The following is a 14,382-nucleotide window of genomic DNA, read 5'->3' as shown; positions in this document are numbered from 1 at the left end:
ATGTAACCTGAGGTACCACTGTAAAAGCACAAATAAATAATTGAAACAGAATTAAACAAAACAATAACCCCCTTCCCACAAATGCATTTAAAAGGCTGTAGGATATTAATCAGCCAAAGGCCTGGTTGAAGAGGAATGTTTTCGCCTAAAGATATGTAACGAAGGCACCAAGCGAGTCTCCCTGGGGAGAACATTCCAGAAGCAAGGGGGCCACCACAGAAAAGGCCCACTCATCTTATCAATTTTCAAAGACTGCGAAGAGATGGTGCCAGGCTTACCTCAGTGGCAAGGGAGTTCCTCATTCTTGGGGCCGTCACTGAGTAGGCCCTCTCATGAGCCGCTGCCACCTGAATTTCCGAGAACGGTGAAGCCATCGGGAGGGCCTTCTCCGCTGATCTTAATTCCCAGGCTGGTCTGTAGAGAAGGGTGGTGCTGTGGTCTAAACCACTGAGCCTCTTGGGCTTGCCGATCCAGGATGATGGGAGTTGGAGTCCAACAAGGGTACCAGGTTAAGGAAGCCTGCTTTAGCATTTCTCCTTTTGCTAGCTAAAGGCAGAGATGAGGAACTGTGCAGAGCTCTGAAGTTTTAGCCTCTGACCGCTGGAACATATTCATAATTTCCCCCAGCCATGTGAAAAAGCACATGCATTTTCAAGTTTATCTTAAGGACTAGAATCATGATTCAACTATTTATTGGGGCACCAACTTAGTTCAAAATATACATAGGCAACGTGGCCTTTGTCCCCTATGTGGGGTGCAAGCCTAACTTCTGTGGATGCATACCTGAGAAGGGCGCGGCATGCCCATGATGATATAGGGTAGGAAGGTCGTGTGCAGTCTGAACGCAGGAGAGCAGGCAAAGACCCGCCCTCTTCCATTCACCATGGGCGTGGCCTGGGTCTCCCCCTTTCTCCGCCCGTAGGTGCATGGCCGCTGCGTCTGCAAGCACAACACCAACGGGCTGAACTGTGAGCAGTGTGACAACTTCTACCATGAGCTGCCCTGGCGCCCGGCTGAGGGGCGACGCACCAACGCATGCAAGAGTGAGTATCTGAGCAGGGGGCGTTGAGGGAACAGGGAAGCCAGGAGGAGTGTTGATGCCTCCACAGGCAAAGCTGAAGGGTTACCGTGTGAGAGGGCAGCCGTGGTTGGGAATAAGAGCCACCCTCCCGACAAACCCATGAGGCGGCGTTTTTCTACCGCCAGTCCCAAGAGAAGGCGTTGCTTGAAAGACTGTACACCAGCAGTTCTCAACCTGTGGGTCCCCAGATGTTGTTGGACTACAACTCCCATCATCCCTGAGCTCTGGCCTTGCTAGCTAGGGATGATGGGAGTTGTAGTCCAACAACATCTGGGGACCCACAGGTTGAGAAAGGCTGCTGTACACCATCATATACTGGTGGAATTGCCGCTGCTACAGGTGCCACATAATGCTCGTTCCCCGTTTGTAAGACCTCAGTTGTTTAGTGCGGCAGGACCTATACTTTGGAACTCCCTGCCTATTGAGGTCATTGCAGGGGGTTGGACTAGATGACCCTTCGGTCCCTTCCAACTGTTAAATTCTTTCTTTTTTAATCATTTTTATTAAGTTTTCCATTTTAACAATCCAATCCAATTACATTAAATATTCCAAATTACGGTGGTGCCCCGCAAGACGAATGCCTCGCAAGACGGAAAACTCGCTAGACACACGGGTTTTCCGTTTTGGAGGTGCTTCGCAAAACGAATCTCCTATGGGCTTGCTTCGCAAGACGACAATGTCTTGCGAGTTCCTGCTGGTCCCCCCCCCCTTTTTCTAAGCCGCTAAGCCGCTTATCAGCTGATCCGATCAGCAGATAAGCCGCTAAAAGCCACTAATAGCGCTAATCCGCTAATCCGTCAATGGGCTTGCTTCGCAAGACGAAAAAAACGCTAGACGAAGAGAATCACAGAACGGATTCTTTTCATCTTGCGAGGCACCACTGTATACATATGCACATCAAATAATCCAAATTATAATTTTTTTATTGGGACTTCCCATGCTTCAAGTTCGGGAGACTTTGATCATCACATATCTGTACTGCTTTCCATAGTCCCAACTGTTAAATTCTATGGTCAAGCAGGCACCTTCACTGGACCCTTTTCGGCCCTGCTAGAAACATTATTGTTTAGACAAGCCTACCCAGATGCTTAGAAAGTTGAAGTAATTTTAATCTGTTTATTATTATTATTATTATTAATAATAATATTTATATACCACCTGCCATCCAAAGATCACAGGGCAGTTTACAATATGAAAACACAAAAATACATAACACAGTAACAAACAAGATAATACCGACCCCCAATTTAAAAGGCCATGGATTGTTTGAATTAGCCAAAGGCCTGGGAGAAAATGAATGTTTTTGCCTGGTGCCTAAAGATCTATGTAACAAAGGTGCCAGGTGAGCCTCCCTGGGGAGAGCATTCCACAGGCAGGGAGCCACCACAGAAAAGACCTGCTCATCTCTTCAGTTTTGAAAGGCTGCAAAGAGATGGTGCTAGGCTTGCATCCGTGGCAAGGGAGTTCTGCATTCTCGGGGCCATCCCTAAGAAGGCCTTCTCATGAGCCACTGACCCATGTATTTCCAACAGCGGTGAAGACATCAGGAGGGTCTTCTCCGCTGATCTTAATTCCCAGGCCGGTCCATAGGGAGGGAGATGCCGTTTCAGATACCTGGGGCTGAGGTAATTTAGAGATTCACATGGATTTGGGTGACGGGGGTTGGTGAGGTCAGGGATGTGATTGCCGCCTCTCGACAGAGTGCAACTGCAACGAGCACTCCCACAAGTGCCACTTCGACATGGCTGTGTACCTGGCCACGGGCAACAGCAGCGGCGGGGTCTGCGACGACTGCCAGCACAACACCATGGGCCGCCACTGCCAGCTCTGCAAGCCCTTCTACTACAAGGACCCCACCAAAGACATCCGGGACCCCAGCGTGTGCCGCGGTGAGAGCCTGCCGACCGTATCGGGGCGGGTGGCTGGGTGGAAATAGGGCTGGGGTCTGCATGTTTGCAGGGACGAAGGACCTTTCTTGTGGAAAGGCTCCCTCTTTCAGCGCTGGGAAAGTAGCTGCTTGTGCTTCATAGGATGCAGGTGCCTGAATCAGCTGATGGCATCTCCAAGGCTCAACTGACTCCCCATTCCTGCAGAACAGGAACTTGAAGGAGGAGCCTTGCTGAGGGCTTTAAATATTTAGGTTGCTGCGATGGATAATTTTAAAAAATCAGTTTATTTTATATAGCCAAAGTCCTTCACAGTGAATAACAGAGGGTCTAAGTGTTGGGGTACTGCCAGGGAGACAAAGTCCATCATGGCCCCAAGCCGTCTGCCGGACGATCCAGCGATCTCCCGTAGGCACGCAGTATCAGCAATTAGCGACATGAGTTTCCTGAAATAGCTTGCCCCATTCTGGAGCTCATGCACACTCTATCAGCAGATAATTCACAGCAAAAGTCGCACTCAGGAGAGCATTATTTACAAGTTTTATTCAGCGTTGATCAGAACAAAGAAAGACATGACTGCCTGCGTCAGTGTCTCCGACACAGAGAGAAAACGAAAGCAAAGACACAACAGAAACATCCTGTGAAAACAGGAAATACGCAGGCTGTGACACAAACATCCTGCTCCCTTTTAAGGTGGAACGGAAATATCCTAACATTCCTCTAAAACCGGCGGTAGGCAACCTAAGGCCCGGGGGCCGGTTGCGGCCCAATCTGCTTCTAAATCCGGCCTGCAGACAGTCCAGGAATGAGCGTGTTTTTACATGAGTAGAATGTGTCCTTTTATTTAAATTGCATCTCTGGTTTATTTGTGGGGCATAGGAATTCATTCATTTCCCCCCCAAAATATAGCCCGGCCCACCACATGCTGGACCGGCCCACGGCTGAAAAAGGTTGCTGACCCCTGCTCTAAAATCAGACAGCGTAAGGCTATAGAGATTGCAGCATAAAATTTTTAAATTACAATGCTGGAGCGAAGATGTCAGAGCAGATTTGGCTGCCAGAGATGGCCTTAGTTTGCCAACCCATGCCTTGACTCTACTTAACTGCTTAACTTTGCCCTCTGCCTAATTCCCACAGCTTGCAAAGAATATTGGCATGTGGGTTTTGCTAGCAGAGCCTTTTTTTAAAAAGGCCTGTGCCTGGCCTTGGCACGTTCCCTCAAAAGCTCAAGGCTCCACTGTTCAGCAGCGGTGCGGAGCGTGAGAATCTGCAAAGGTGGCAAGCCTGGAGTCTGGTTTCGGAAGCTAATGTGGAGTTGCCAAAGCCGAAAACTTCTATTTTGCATCACCAGGACCCCTTTCTTCCTGCACCTGCGGGTTGGGTGCCTCCAAACAAAGTGCTCTTTCTTTGCTGCCAAGTTAGCAGAGGCTGTCTTTGCGCAGAAACCGCCGTGTGGTTGCAGCAGAGCTTGCTGAGATTTAATTAGGGCAAGGTTTCTGGGCAGGCTTGAGGACTAGAACCCCTCTCTTTAAGAGCGGAAATGATTTCACATTATAATAATAATAAAATAATAATTTATTATTTATACCCCGCCCATCTGGCTAAGTTTCCCCAGCCACTCTGGGCGGCTCCCAATCAAATGTTAAAAACAGTACAGTGTTAAATATTAAAAACTTCCCTGAACAGGGCTGCCTTCAGATGTCCTTTAAAGATAGGATAGCTGCTTATTTCCTTCACATCTGAAGGGAGGGTGTTCCACAGGGTGGGCGCCACTAGCGAGAAGGCCCTCTGTCTGGTTCCCTGTAACCTCACTTCTCGCAATGAGGGAACCGCCAGAGGGCCCATGGAGCTGGACCTCAGTCTCCGGGCTGAACGATAGGGGTGGAGACGCTCCTTCAGGTATACTGGACCGAGGCCGTTTAGGGCCTTAAAGGTCAGCACCAACACTTTGAATTATGCTCAGAAACGTACTGGGAGCCAATGCAGATCTCTCAGAACCGGTGTTATGTGGTCCCAGCGGCCACTCCCAGTCACCAGTCTAGCTACTGCATTCTGGATTAATTGCAGTTTCCGGGTCACCTTCAAAGGTAGCCCCACGTAGAGCGTGTTGCAGTAGTCCAAGTGGGAGATAACCAGAGCATGCACCACTCTGGCGAGACAGTCCGCGGGCAGGTAGGGTCTCAGCCTGCGTACCAGATGGAGCTGGTAGACAGCTGCCCTGGACACAGAATTAACCTGCGCCTCCATGGACAGCTGTGAGTCCAAAATGACTCCCAGGCTGCGCACCTGGTCCTTCAGGGGCACAGTTACCCCATTCAGGACCAGGGAATCCCCCACACCCGCCCACCCCCTGTCCCCCAACAGTACTTCTGTCTTGTCAGGATTCAACCTCAATCTGTTTACGGTTTAAGAACCGCAGCTCGGCACAGCAGACCCGCTTTCCCAAGAAGGGAACAGATCTGTTCCAAGGAAGTGGCGTGGTTTTCTTTTCTTACTAGTTTAGGTAGACAGGGTAGGGATGAGCGGCTTCTCTTTGCGCCTTTAATTGTTCGGTTTGCTCTGCGCCCGCCCTTGACAGCCTGCGACTGCGACCCCGACGGCACCCTGGATGGCGGGGTCTGCGACACCCACGACGACCCGGCACTGGGGCTGATTGCTGGGCAGTGCCGCTGCAAGGAGCACGTGCAGGGAGTCCGCTGCGACAAGTGCAAGACAGGCTTCTTCGGACTCAACGCGGAGAACCCCCAAGGCTGCCAACGTAGGTATCTCCAATGGGGTTTCCCTGGCCATATGCAGCTCCTTTTCTGAGCCCTTTAGATGTGGTTCTGGGTGGGCAGCTTAGCCAGTGCAGCGCACCGCATAGACCAGTGGTTCTCAAAGGTTTGTGGTGCGCCACACTGGTCAAAGAAACATTTCAGTGTAACGCAATACACCGTATTTTTTGCTCTATAAGACGCACCAGACCACAAGACGCACCTCGTTTTTGGAGGAGGAAAACAAGAAAAAAAAATAATTCTGAATCTCATAAGCCAGAACAGCAAGAGGGATCGCTGTGCAGTGAAAGCATCAATCCCTCTTGCTGTTCTGGCTTCTGGGATAGCTGTGCAGCGTACATTCCCTCCATAAGACGCACACACATTTCCCCTTACTTTTTAGGAGGGGAAAAGTGAGTCTTATAGAGCAAAAAATATAGTATTTATTTTTTTAAAAAAAAAAAGTTTGCAGGGCATTTATTTATTTATTTATTTATTTACCGTATTTTTCGCTCTATAGGACGCACTTTTTCCCCTTCAAAAATGAAGGGGAAATGTGTGTGCGTCCTATGGAGCGAAGACGCCGTAGCCCCGCGACCCTCTCCCGGCTGGGGAGGTGACGCGCTGCTATAGAGGCTCCTGCCATAGCTACGTGTCACCTCTCCAGCCGGGAGAGCGCTCGCGGGGCTAAAGCAACCCCCGCGACCCTCTCCTGGCTGGAGAGGTGATGCGTGGCTATGGCAGGAGCCTCTCCGCTGCGCCTTTCCGCTGCTCCCTGACCTGCTCTTTGGGGCTGGTGGTGGGCTTCCCCCCCCCCCAGCCCCAAAGAGCAGGTCGAAAGGAACCTGAAGCCTGGAGAGCAAGAGGGGTCAGTGCACACCGACCCCTCTCGCTCTCCAGGCTTCCAAGGTAGCCGCCTGAACGCACCTTAAACGACACCTTGTTTTAGAGCAGGAAAACAAGAGGGGGAAAGTTCTCCCCCTCTCTGTGCAGCGCCTCCTGCCGCTTCACTGAAGGGGCGCTGGGCAGAGAGGGGGAGATTTTTTTTCCCTTGTTCTCCCCCCTCTAAAACAAAGTGCGTCCTATTGTCCGGTGCGTCCAATGGTGCGAAAAATACGGTATTTATTTATTTGATACAGCAAGAAAAGAAAAAAAGAGAAAACACAAATACCAAATTACACACAGGAAGAACAATAGATGCAGAATTTCCTTAACAAACAATAAGACATAAATTGGTCTTAACACTAAAGACCCAACCTCCCGTCTATTCCATATTTCGATCTCATATAACTTATTGCCAATACACACTTTTTATTTTATTGAATTTATATACCACCCTATACCCGGGGGTCTCAAGGTGGTTCACAGGATAAAATCAAAATATAAAACCACAAAATACATAAATAAAAAAAACAAAACAGCCCAATAGCCCCTCCCCCAAATATATATATTTCTGATATCACCAATGATGGTTTGTTTGCCTTTCTGCTGGTCATCTTTAGGGTTAATTATAAGGGTAAAATATTTTCCATTGTTTTAAAATCAAACAGATATGACATTCCAGTATTTCTGAAAGAAACGTCCTCTATAATGTATTTCTTCAAAACCTTGTGATAATTCATTATTACCACAAGACAAAGCTACCTGCTGAATAGCTAACTGTTGAATATCTCAGTAGAGCAATCCTTGTGTTTTCACTGGTAATCAGTATAAAAAAATGATTATCTGGGGGTTAAGCCATCAAATGTAAAATGAGAACCTGCAAATCTTTTCAAAATAAGAGCAAGAGCATCAAGCGATACCGAGGAGGATCCCAGGACAATGCTAGGAGCTGTTTCTTTTCATTTTCCAATGTATTTCTTATCAATAAAAAATTTGGTATGACATGAGCAAGTTTTTATTCTGAACAGTGGCGTAGCGTGGGTTGTCAGCACCCGGGGCAAGGCAAGGAATTTGCGCCCCCTAACCCGTGGATTTGCGCTCCCTTACCCGTGGATTTGCGCTCCCTTACCCGTGGATTTGCGCCCCCTAACCCGTAGATTTGCGCCCCCTTACCCGTGGATTTGCGCCCCCTAACCCTAACCCCCAGATGTTGCGCCCGGTGCAGCCGCCCCCCCTGCACCCCCCACGCCACGCCACTGATTCTGAAAGTGTGGCCCAGAGAACCACGGGCATAGAGTGCAAGACAGGCTAACCACAAGCTAGTTAGACTTCAGTTCCCATCATCCTTGACTCTTGGAAAGGCTCACTGGGGCTGATGGGTCCAAAAATTTGGATGGCACCAAGTTAGGGAAGGCTGGCACAAGACTTCGACTGGGGAGACCTGTGCTCAAATCCCTGCACATTCCTGTAGCTCGCTCTCAGGACAAAAGTCTATAAAAGCGTTAATGGCGTAATCTCATTTTATCTCTTGGTTGTGGGCAACCCTGAACTCCTGTTTGAAGGAGGTGTGGGATGAAACCAGTGCTATTTTTCCAGAAAAAGAGGTGCTCACGGAACTCACCATGATCTCTTGTTCTCTTATCATGGCAATGGCACCCACCTTAGAGGTGCCGGAACTGAGTTCCAATGAGTTCCAGCTGGAAAAAAAGCCCTGGGTGTAACAAATCTGAGTGAGTGCATAATTAATTCTACAGGTTGATATTTGTTCCAGTTCAGCAGTAAACAGCAGAATTTCTCTGATCTGTGCCTAGAAATAACGGGACAAGTGTGGATGAGCTCAGAGTCAACTGGATCACCCCTCTCTCTCTCTCTCTCTCTCTCTCTGTGCTGGCTGGCACTTTCAACTCTTAATAGATTCATGAGAGAAGGCTTGCTCTTGCAGAAGCCATGCTGGGGCTGCTCCAGCAAGGCTTGTTCTTCTATGCACTCGGTTATTTTTGTCTTTAACCCACCAGGCTGCCAGTGCGACCCCCGGGGCACAGTGCAGGACGGGCCCCAATGTGACGCCATTGCAGGCGACTGCTTCTGCAAACGTTTGGTGACCGGGCGCAGCTGCAACCAATGCCTGGTGAGTAACAGGCTGCCCTGCTCCCCCCCCTTTCCCTTTGCTTGGCCCCCCCCCCCCAGACTGGCTGACACATAATTGTGTTTCTTTTTTTCAGCCGGAGCACTGGGCTCTGAGCCCTGACATTCATGGCTGCCGGCCTTGCGACTGTGACGTAGGGGGTGCCAGCGACAACCAGTAAGGAGGCGCTGGAGAGAGCATCCTGGGTGGGTGGGGGAGGCTGAGGAAGGTGGGATTGGGAGCACGATCCCAACAAGGGGCCCTTGAGGAGGCAGGGTGGGATAGAAACCCAATAAGCAATAGGTAAAGGTAAAGGGACCCCTGACTATTAGGTCCAGTCGTGGCCGACTCTGGGGTTGTGGCGCTCATCTCGCTTTATTGGCTGAGGGAGCCGGCGTACAGCTTCCAGGTCATGTGGCCAGCATGACTAAGCCGCTTCTGGCGAACCAGAGCAGCGCACGGAAATGCCGTTTACCTTCCCGCCAGATCGGTACCTAATTATCTACGTGCACTGGTGTGTTTTCAAACTGCTAGGTTGGCAGGAGCAGGGACCGAGCAACGGGAGCTCACCCCGTCGCGGGGATTCGAACTGCCGACCTTCTGATCGGCAAGCCCTAGGTCTGTGGTTTAACCCACAGCACCTCCCAATTTCCCCAATACGCAATACCATAGACCAAAATGTGGGCTTTGCAAACCAGCTGAGGAGCAATCTCTTTGCATGAAAAGGGCCTGCAGTCGCTAGAAACTGCAGGAAGGGACAGGGCTCTTGCCCTTGGGTCCTGCTCTTGGGCTTCCCACAGGGCATCTGGGGTGCTGGCCTGATCCAGCTCAGCTCTTCTGCTCTCTAGCCCATATAGGAGGGTTTGTGAGAGGCACGGCATTACCTGCTGTGCCAGAGATAGGTCACTTTGCAAGGAGAGGTGAGGAAAGAGACAGAGCCCTCCCCTCCTCTTTATTTGCTCATTTATTTATTGAATTTCTACCCCCGTCTCTCTGCTGGGGAACTCAAGGCAGCAAGCAGTGGGGTTCCCAGGCAGTCCATTGGCCAGAACTGAACTTGCTTAGCTTTATTCAGCAAGGGGGCAGCCTCCCAGCGCCTTCCATGCAAGGCCCTTTTAGCTTGGTATTGGAGGAGATGGAGAGAGAAAAATGATTTGGGGCTGTAGTTAATTCGCACTTTCCAAAACAATAGCGGACTGAAACGCAGGCACCTTTCAAAATTTGCATTTCTCCAAACCCTGCAGTTCTCCGAGCGAGTAATGTGTGCAGAAACGCATGTGCCAGGGGAGAATTGTGCCTAACAAACGCATTCAGGGAGGGGGGAATTGCTTTGCAAAAATGTGTCTATTGGCAAAAATTGTACATTGGGAGAAAATCATCAATGAATTTTCAAGAGGACTTGAAACAAACCGATTTGGAAATGTGGAGAGCGAGACATAAGTGTAGAAAAATGAGGAGCTGGAATAGACGGACTTGCCCATCCCTGGACCGCAGGAGGCAGGTGAGCGTGTTCTCATGGGCTTGAACCGCCATCCCCGTTTGAGCCTCCCGCGCTGCCTTGCTGCAGGTGTGCCATGGAGACGGGGCAGTGCCGCTGCCGGAGCCACATGGTGGGCAGGCAATGCAGCCAAGTGCAGACCGGCTACTACCACACCGCGTTGGACCATTATACGTATGAAGCGGAAGAGGCCCGGCTTCTCCAGGTGAGGACGTTTGGCCTGCAGTTGCTTAAATGCAGGGGTGTAGGAAAGTGTGCTCTGCTGAGTACCGACAGTAGTGTCTAACCTGACCGGCAGCGGCTCTCCAGGGTTTCGTAGAGTTGGAAGGGGACCCTAGTCCAAGCCCGTCTGGATGGCTGGGGCTGATGGGAGTTGTAGTCCAAGAGCATTAGCACCAGGTTAGCAACAACTAACTAACCACTAACTAACTAACTAAGAGAAGCACAAAGTCTTATGGATCTTTCTCTTGGCAGGGAGCTGAAGTAATGGAGCGTGTGCACCTGACGGGCCACCCAGCTACGTGGACAGGGCTGGGGTTTGCCCGGGTGCTGGAGGGCGCTGTGGTGGAGTTCCAGGTCAACAATGTGCCCTTCTCCATGGAGTATGACATTCTGCTGCGCTATGAGCCTCAGGTGCCTCTGCTTTTGCCTACTCTCCTACAATACTTTTGCTCCATTCATAAAGAAACGGGGGATTTGCAGTTTGGGCTTCCGATCTTCACATATATATCAAACTCTCTAATGAAGCATTCAGAGCTTTACATGAAGTTCAGAGCAAGTGTTTCTCGGGGGAATAAATGAAGTTTTGTCTCTGCCCCGCTTCTTTCCCCTGGAAAACCTGCTCCTTAGCACTAAATCAGAACGAATGGAAATCTACTGAGAATCCGATTACCGTTTGTTCTGATTCAGTGCTAAACCGCGGGTTTTCCTGGGGGAAAGTGGCAGGCAAAAGGATGTGTGGATGAGGCCTTAGTCATATCCATCCATTTCAATGGGTCTGTTCCGAGTAAAGCTTAGCTGAATATCACCCAATAGGTCAGCGACATACGAAGCTTTAGCAAGAAATACTATATTCCAATTAAATAATAAAATTCCTTCCAGTGGCACCTTAGAGACCAGCTAAGTTCGTTATTGGTATGAGCTTTCATGTGCATGCACAATTCTTCAGATACTGAGTGTGCATGCACACGAAAGCTCATACCAATAACAAACTTAGTTGGTCTCTAAGGTGCTACTGGAAGGAATTTTTTTTGTTTGTTTCGACTACGGCAGACCAACATGGCTACCTCCCTATATATATTCCAGTTAAGAAGTCTAATCCCAGAATTCAGCTTTTCAGAGTTCAGAATGTTCTGAGCTTCAGCTTGAAGAAATGTAAACTTTGAAATCATTCAGAATTCAGTATTGCCTTTGCCCCTGAGTTCCCAAATCTTCCAGGTCTGTTCTGGATTTCAAGGCAGGCTTCTCTCCGCACCCGGCCTGGAAATACCCGGAGTGGAACCTGAGGCCTTTTGCACTCAGCTACAGCTGTTCCCCCTAAAACAAAAAAACACCTTAAAGGCCGTTTCTGAGGGGGTGCCATCTTACCCTTGGCCTGCCTCCGCATCTCATGCAGCCACACTGTAAGTCCTCCTTTTTCCTCAGCTTCCAGGAAAGTGGGAAGAGGTGAAAGTGTCTGTGGTCCGGCCTGGGCCCATCCCCACCAGCAGCCCCTGTGGGAACACCATCCCTGCGGACGATGTCATGACGACGGCTCTGCCACCCTCATCCCGGTGAGTGATGAAAAACATACAATTCTCCCCTCTCCCCCCTTCTCTCTCCCCACCTCTCTTTTCCTCTCCCCCCCCCCTCAACCTTATGCTGTATACAACAATCATGTCTCGCGTTGAATATAATTGATCTGTAGAAATGACTTTATAATCTGAAAAGAGAGACGATGTACAGTGTTACCTCGGTTCTCGAACGCAACCCATTCCGGAAGACCGTCCGAGTTCCAAAACGTTCAAAAACCAAGGTGCAAAGGATGGTCTTCAAATTTCATTGAGAAAATTGAGAAGCACGCGGAAGAAGCCGTTCGACTTCCGGGGCATGTTCAAAAACAGAAGCATTTACTTCTGGGTTTTCAGCGTCCGAATTCCGAAACATTCGTCAACAGAAACGTTTGAGAATCGAGGTACCGCTGTATGTATGTTCTTTTGTAAACCCAAGAAAATCTCTAATAAAAGCAACTTTAAAAGCCAACCAGGAATTAGTGGTCTCACCCTGAGAGAACTTCCTTTCCCTGCCTCTCACACAGGCTCCTTCCAGAGGTCTGCTGAAGTCAGCAGCGCCTTCCCATCCGTTGCAGGGGACAAAGCAGGCTGCCGAGATGTGCCAGTCAGTGGGGAGCGAGCCAGTCACTGGGGCAGGCGGTTCCTTCCCATCCTTGGCATTCAGGAAGACGCCGTAGGATCATCACACACAGCAAAAAAAAACATGCCGGGCCCTCTGCTCGCCTTTGCTGTAAATAGGCCCTTTCTTTGGAGAGCCAGTGCGGTGTAGTGGTTAAGAGCAGCAAATTCGTAATCTGGGGAACCGGGTTCGCGTCTCCACTCCTCCACATGCAGCTGCTGGGTGACCTTGGGCCAGTCACACTTCTCTGAAGTCTCTCAGCCCCACTCACCTCACAGAGTGTTTCTTGTGGGGGAGGAAGGGAAAGGAGAATGTTAGCCGCTTTGAGACTCCTTCGGGTAGTGAGAAAGCGGGATATCAAATCCAAACTCTTCTTTGTTCTGTAGGTTTGTGGTGCTGCCCCAGCCAGTCTGTCTGGAGCAAGGGCTCAGCTACACCATCCGGGTAGAGTTCACCCGCTACGGAGGACGTGACCATTTGCAAGGGGCTGCGGTGCTGCTGGACTCTGTAAGTACTGATACTCCGCTTGCATCTTCTGTAGGGGGAACCGTGGCCTGCTGCAAATAACACCTCCTCTCTGCCTCCCTCTTGCCCCCCTCCCTGCTCAGCTGGTCCTGATGCCCCGCTATTCCTCCCTGGAGATGTTCATCGCTGGGGACGCCGCCTCCATCGCCCGCAAGGAGACCTTTGAGCGCTACCGCTGCGCCCAGCAGGATCGGCCCGTGGTTAAGGCACCGACGCCGGAGCCTTGCGTCACCTTGCTCACCAGCATGTCGGCCATCATCCACCAGGGGGCACTACGTGAGTGTTAAAAACAAGCAACTACCACCAACTCACAGGGACGCGGGTGGCGCTGTGGGTTAAACCACAGAGCCTAGGACTTGCCGATCAGAAGGTCAGCGGTTTGAATCCCTGCGATGGGGTGAGCTCGGTCCCTGCTCCTGCCAACCTAACAGTTCGAAAGCATGTCCAAGTCCAAGTAGATAAATAGGTACCACTCCGGCGGGAAGGTAAATGGCGTTTCCATGCACTGCTCTGGTTTGCCAGAAGTGGCTTAGTCATGCTGGCCACATGACCCGGAAGCTGTATGCAGGCTCCCTCGGCCAATAAAGCGAGATGAGCGCCGCAACCCCAGAGTCGGCTACGACTGAACCTAATGGTCAGGGGTCCCTTTACCTTTACCTTTTACCACCAACTCACCATGCAATATATCCTTACTGCACAGGTAGACCAGGAATGGTTTATCTATGGCCCTCCAGACTCAAATTCCCATCAGCCTCCGCCAGTGTGGCCAGTGGCCTGGGGTAATGGGAGCTATATTCCACAGGTTGCAGTAGAGGCTTTCGCTCGCCCTAGCAAGCAATGGAAATGTTCCCAAGGGCTACAGGGGGTTCAGGGTGAGCTGAGAGAGGTGGTACCCAAAAGGCCCACACTAAAAGGGAGCAATGCTATGCCACATCCTTGCTAGGTTGCATGCATGGGTGGGGCTGCCCTTGCCACAGAGATAATGCTTCTCGCCATCTTATACTGGAGTGGGCAAGCTGGGGGCGTGTTGGCAGCTGCCTTTGGCTTAGCCAGATGACTGGCCCAACGGCCTGCAACGCTGGAATCTTTTGCCTAGCATGGGGCTCGAACTCACGACCTTGAAATCAAGAGTCTTATACTCTACCACCTGAGCCATGTAGGCCTATACTGCCTTGCAGTAGCTCTCTAGGGTTTTGGGCAAGATACCTTCTCAGCCCTGCCTGGGATCGAACCAGCAACCT

General features: G+C 50.4%; 1 protein-coding gene across 1 annotated transcript in view; it reads left to right on the top strand.

Annotated features, from left to right (window-relative positions):
* LAMB2 (laminin subunit beta 2) overlaps positions 1–14,382 on the top strand; it is a 61,689-nt gene that overhangs the window by 22,190 nt on the left and 25,117 nt on the right. The window contains exons 8-17 of the mRNA XM_083491038.1: positions 923–1,043; positions 2,782–2,970; positions 5,546–5,725; positions 8,618–8,730; positions 8,825–8,904; positions 10,295–10,430; positions 10,700–10,858; positions 11,870–11,997; positions 13,003–13,123; positions 13,225–13,417. Coding sequence (XP_083347164.1) covers positions 923–1,043; positions 2,782–2,970; positions 5,546–5,725; positions 8,618–8,730; positions 8,825–8,904; positions 10,295–10,430; positions 10,700–10,858; positions 11,870–11,997; positions 13,003–13,123; positions 13,225–13,417 — 1,420 coding nt within the window. The remainder of the gene's footprint in view (positions 1–922; positions 1,044–2,781; positions 2,971–5,545; positions 5,726–8,617; positions 8,731–8,824; positions 8,905–10,294; positions 10,431–10,699; positions 10,859–11,869; positions 11,998–13,002; positions 13,124–13,224; positions 13,418–14,382) is intronic.

This window comes from Podarcis liolepis (assembly GCF_965112155.1).
Source record: "Podarcis liolepis genome assembly, chromosome: 2".
NCBI classification, from domain to species: domain Eukaryota; kingdom Metazoa; phylum Chordata; class Lepidosauria; order Squamata; family Lacertidae; genus Podarcis; species Podarcis liolepis.
This window is presented reverse-complemented; position numbering and strand designations above follow the sequence as displayed.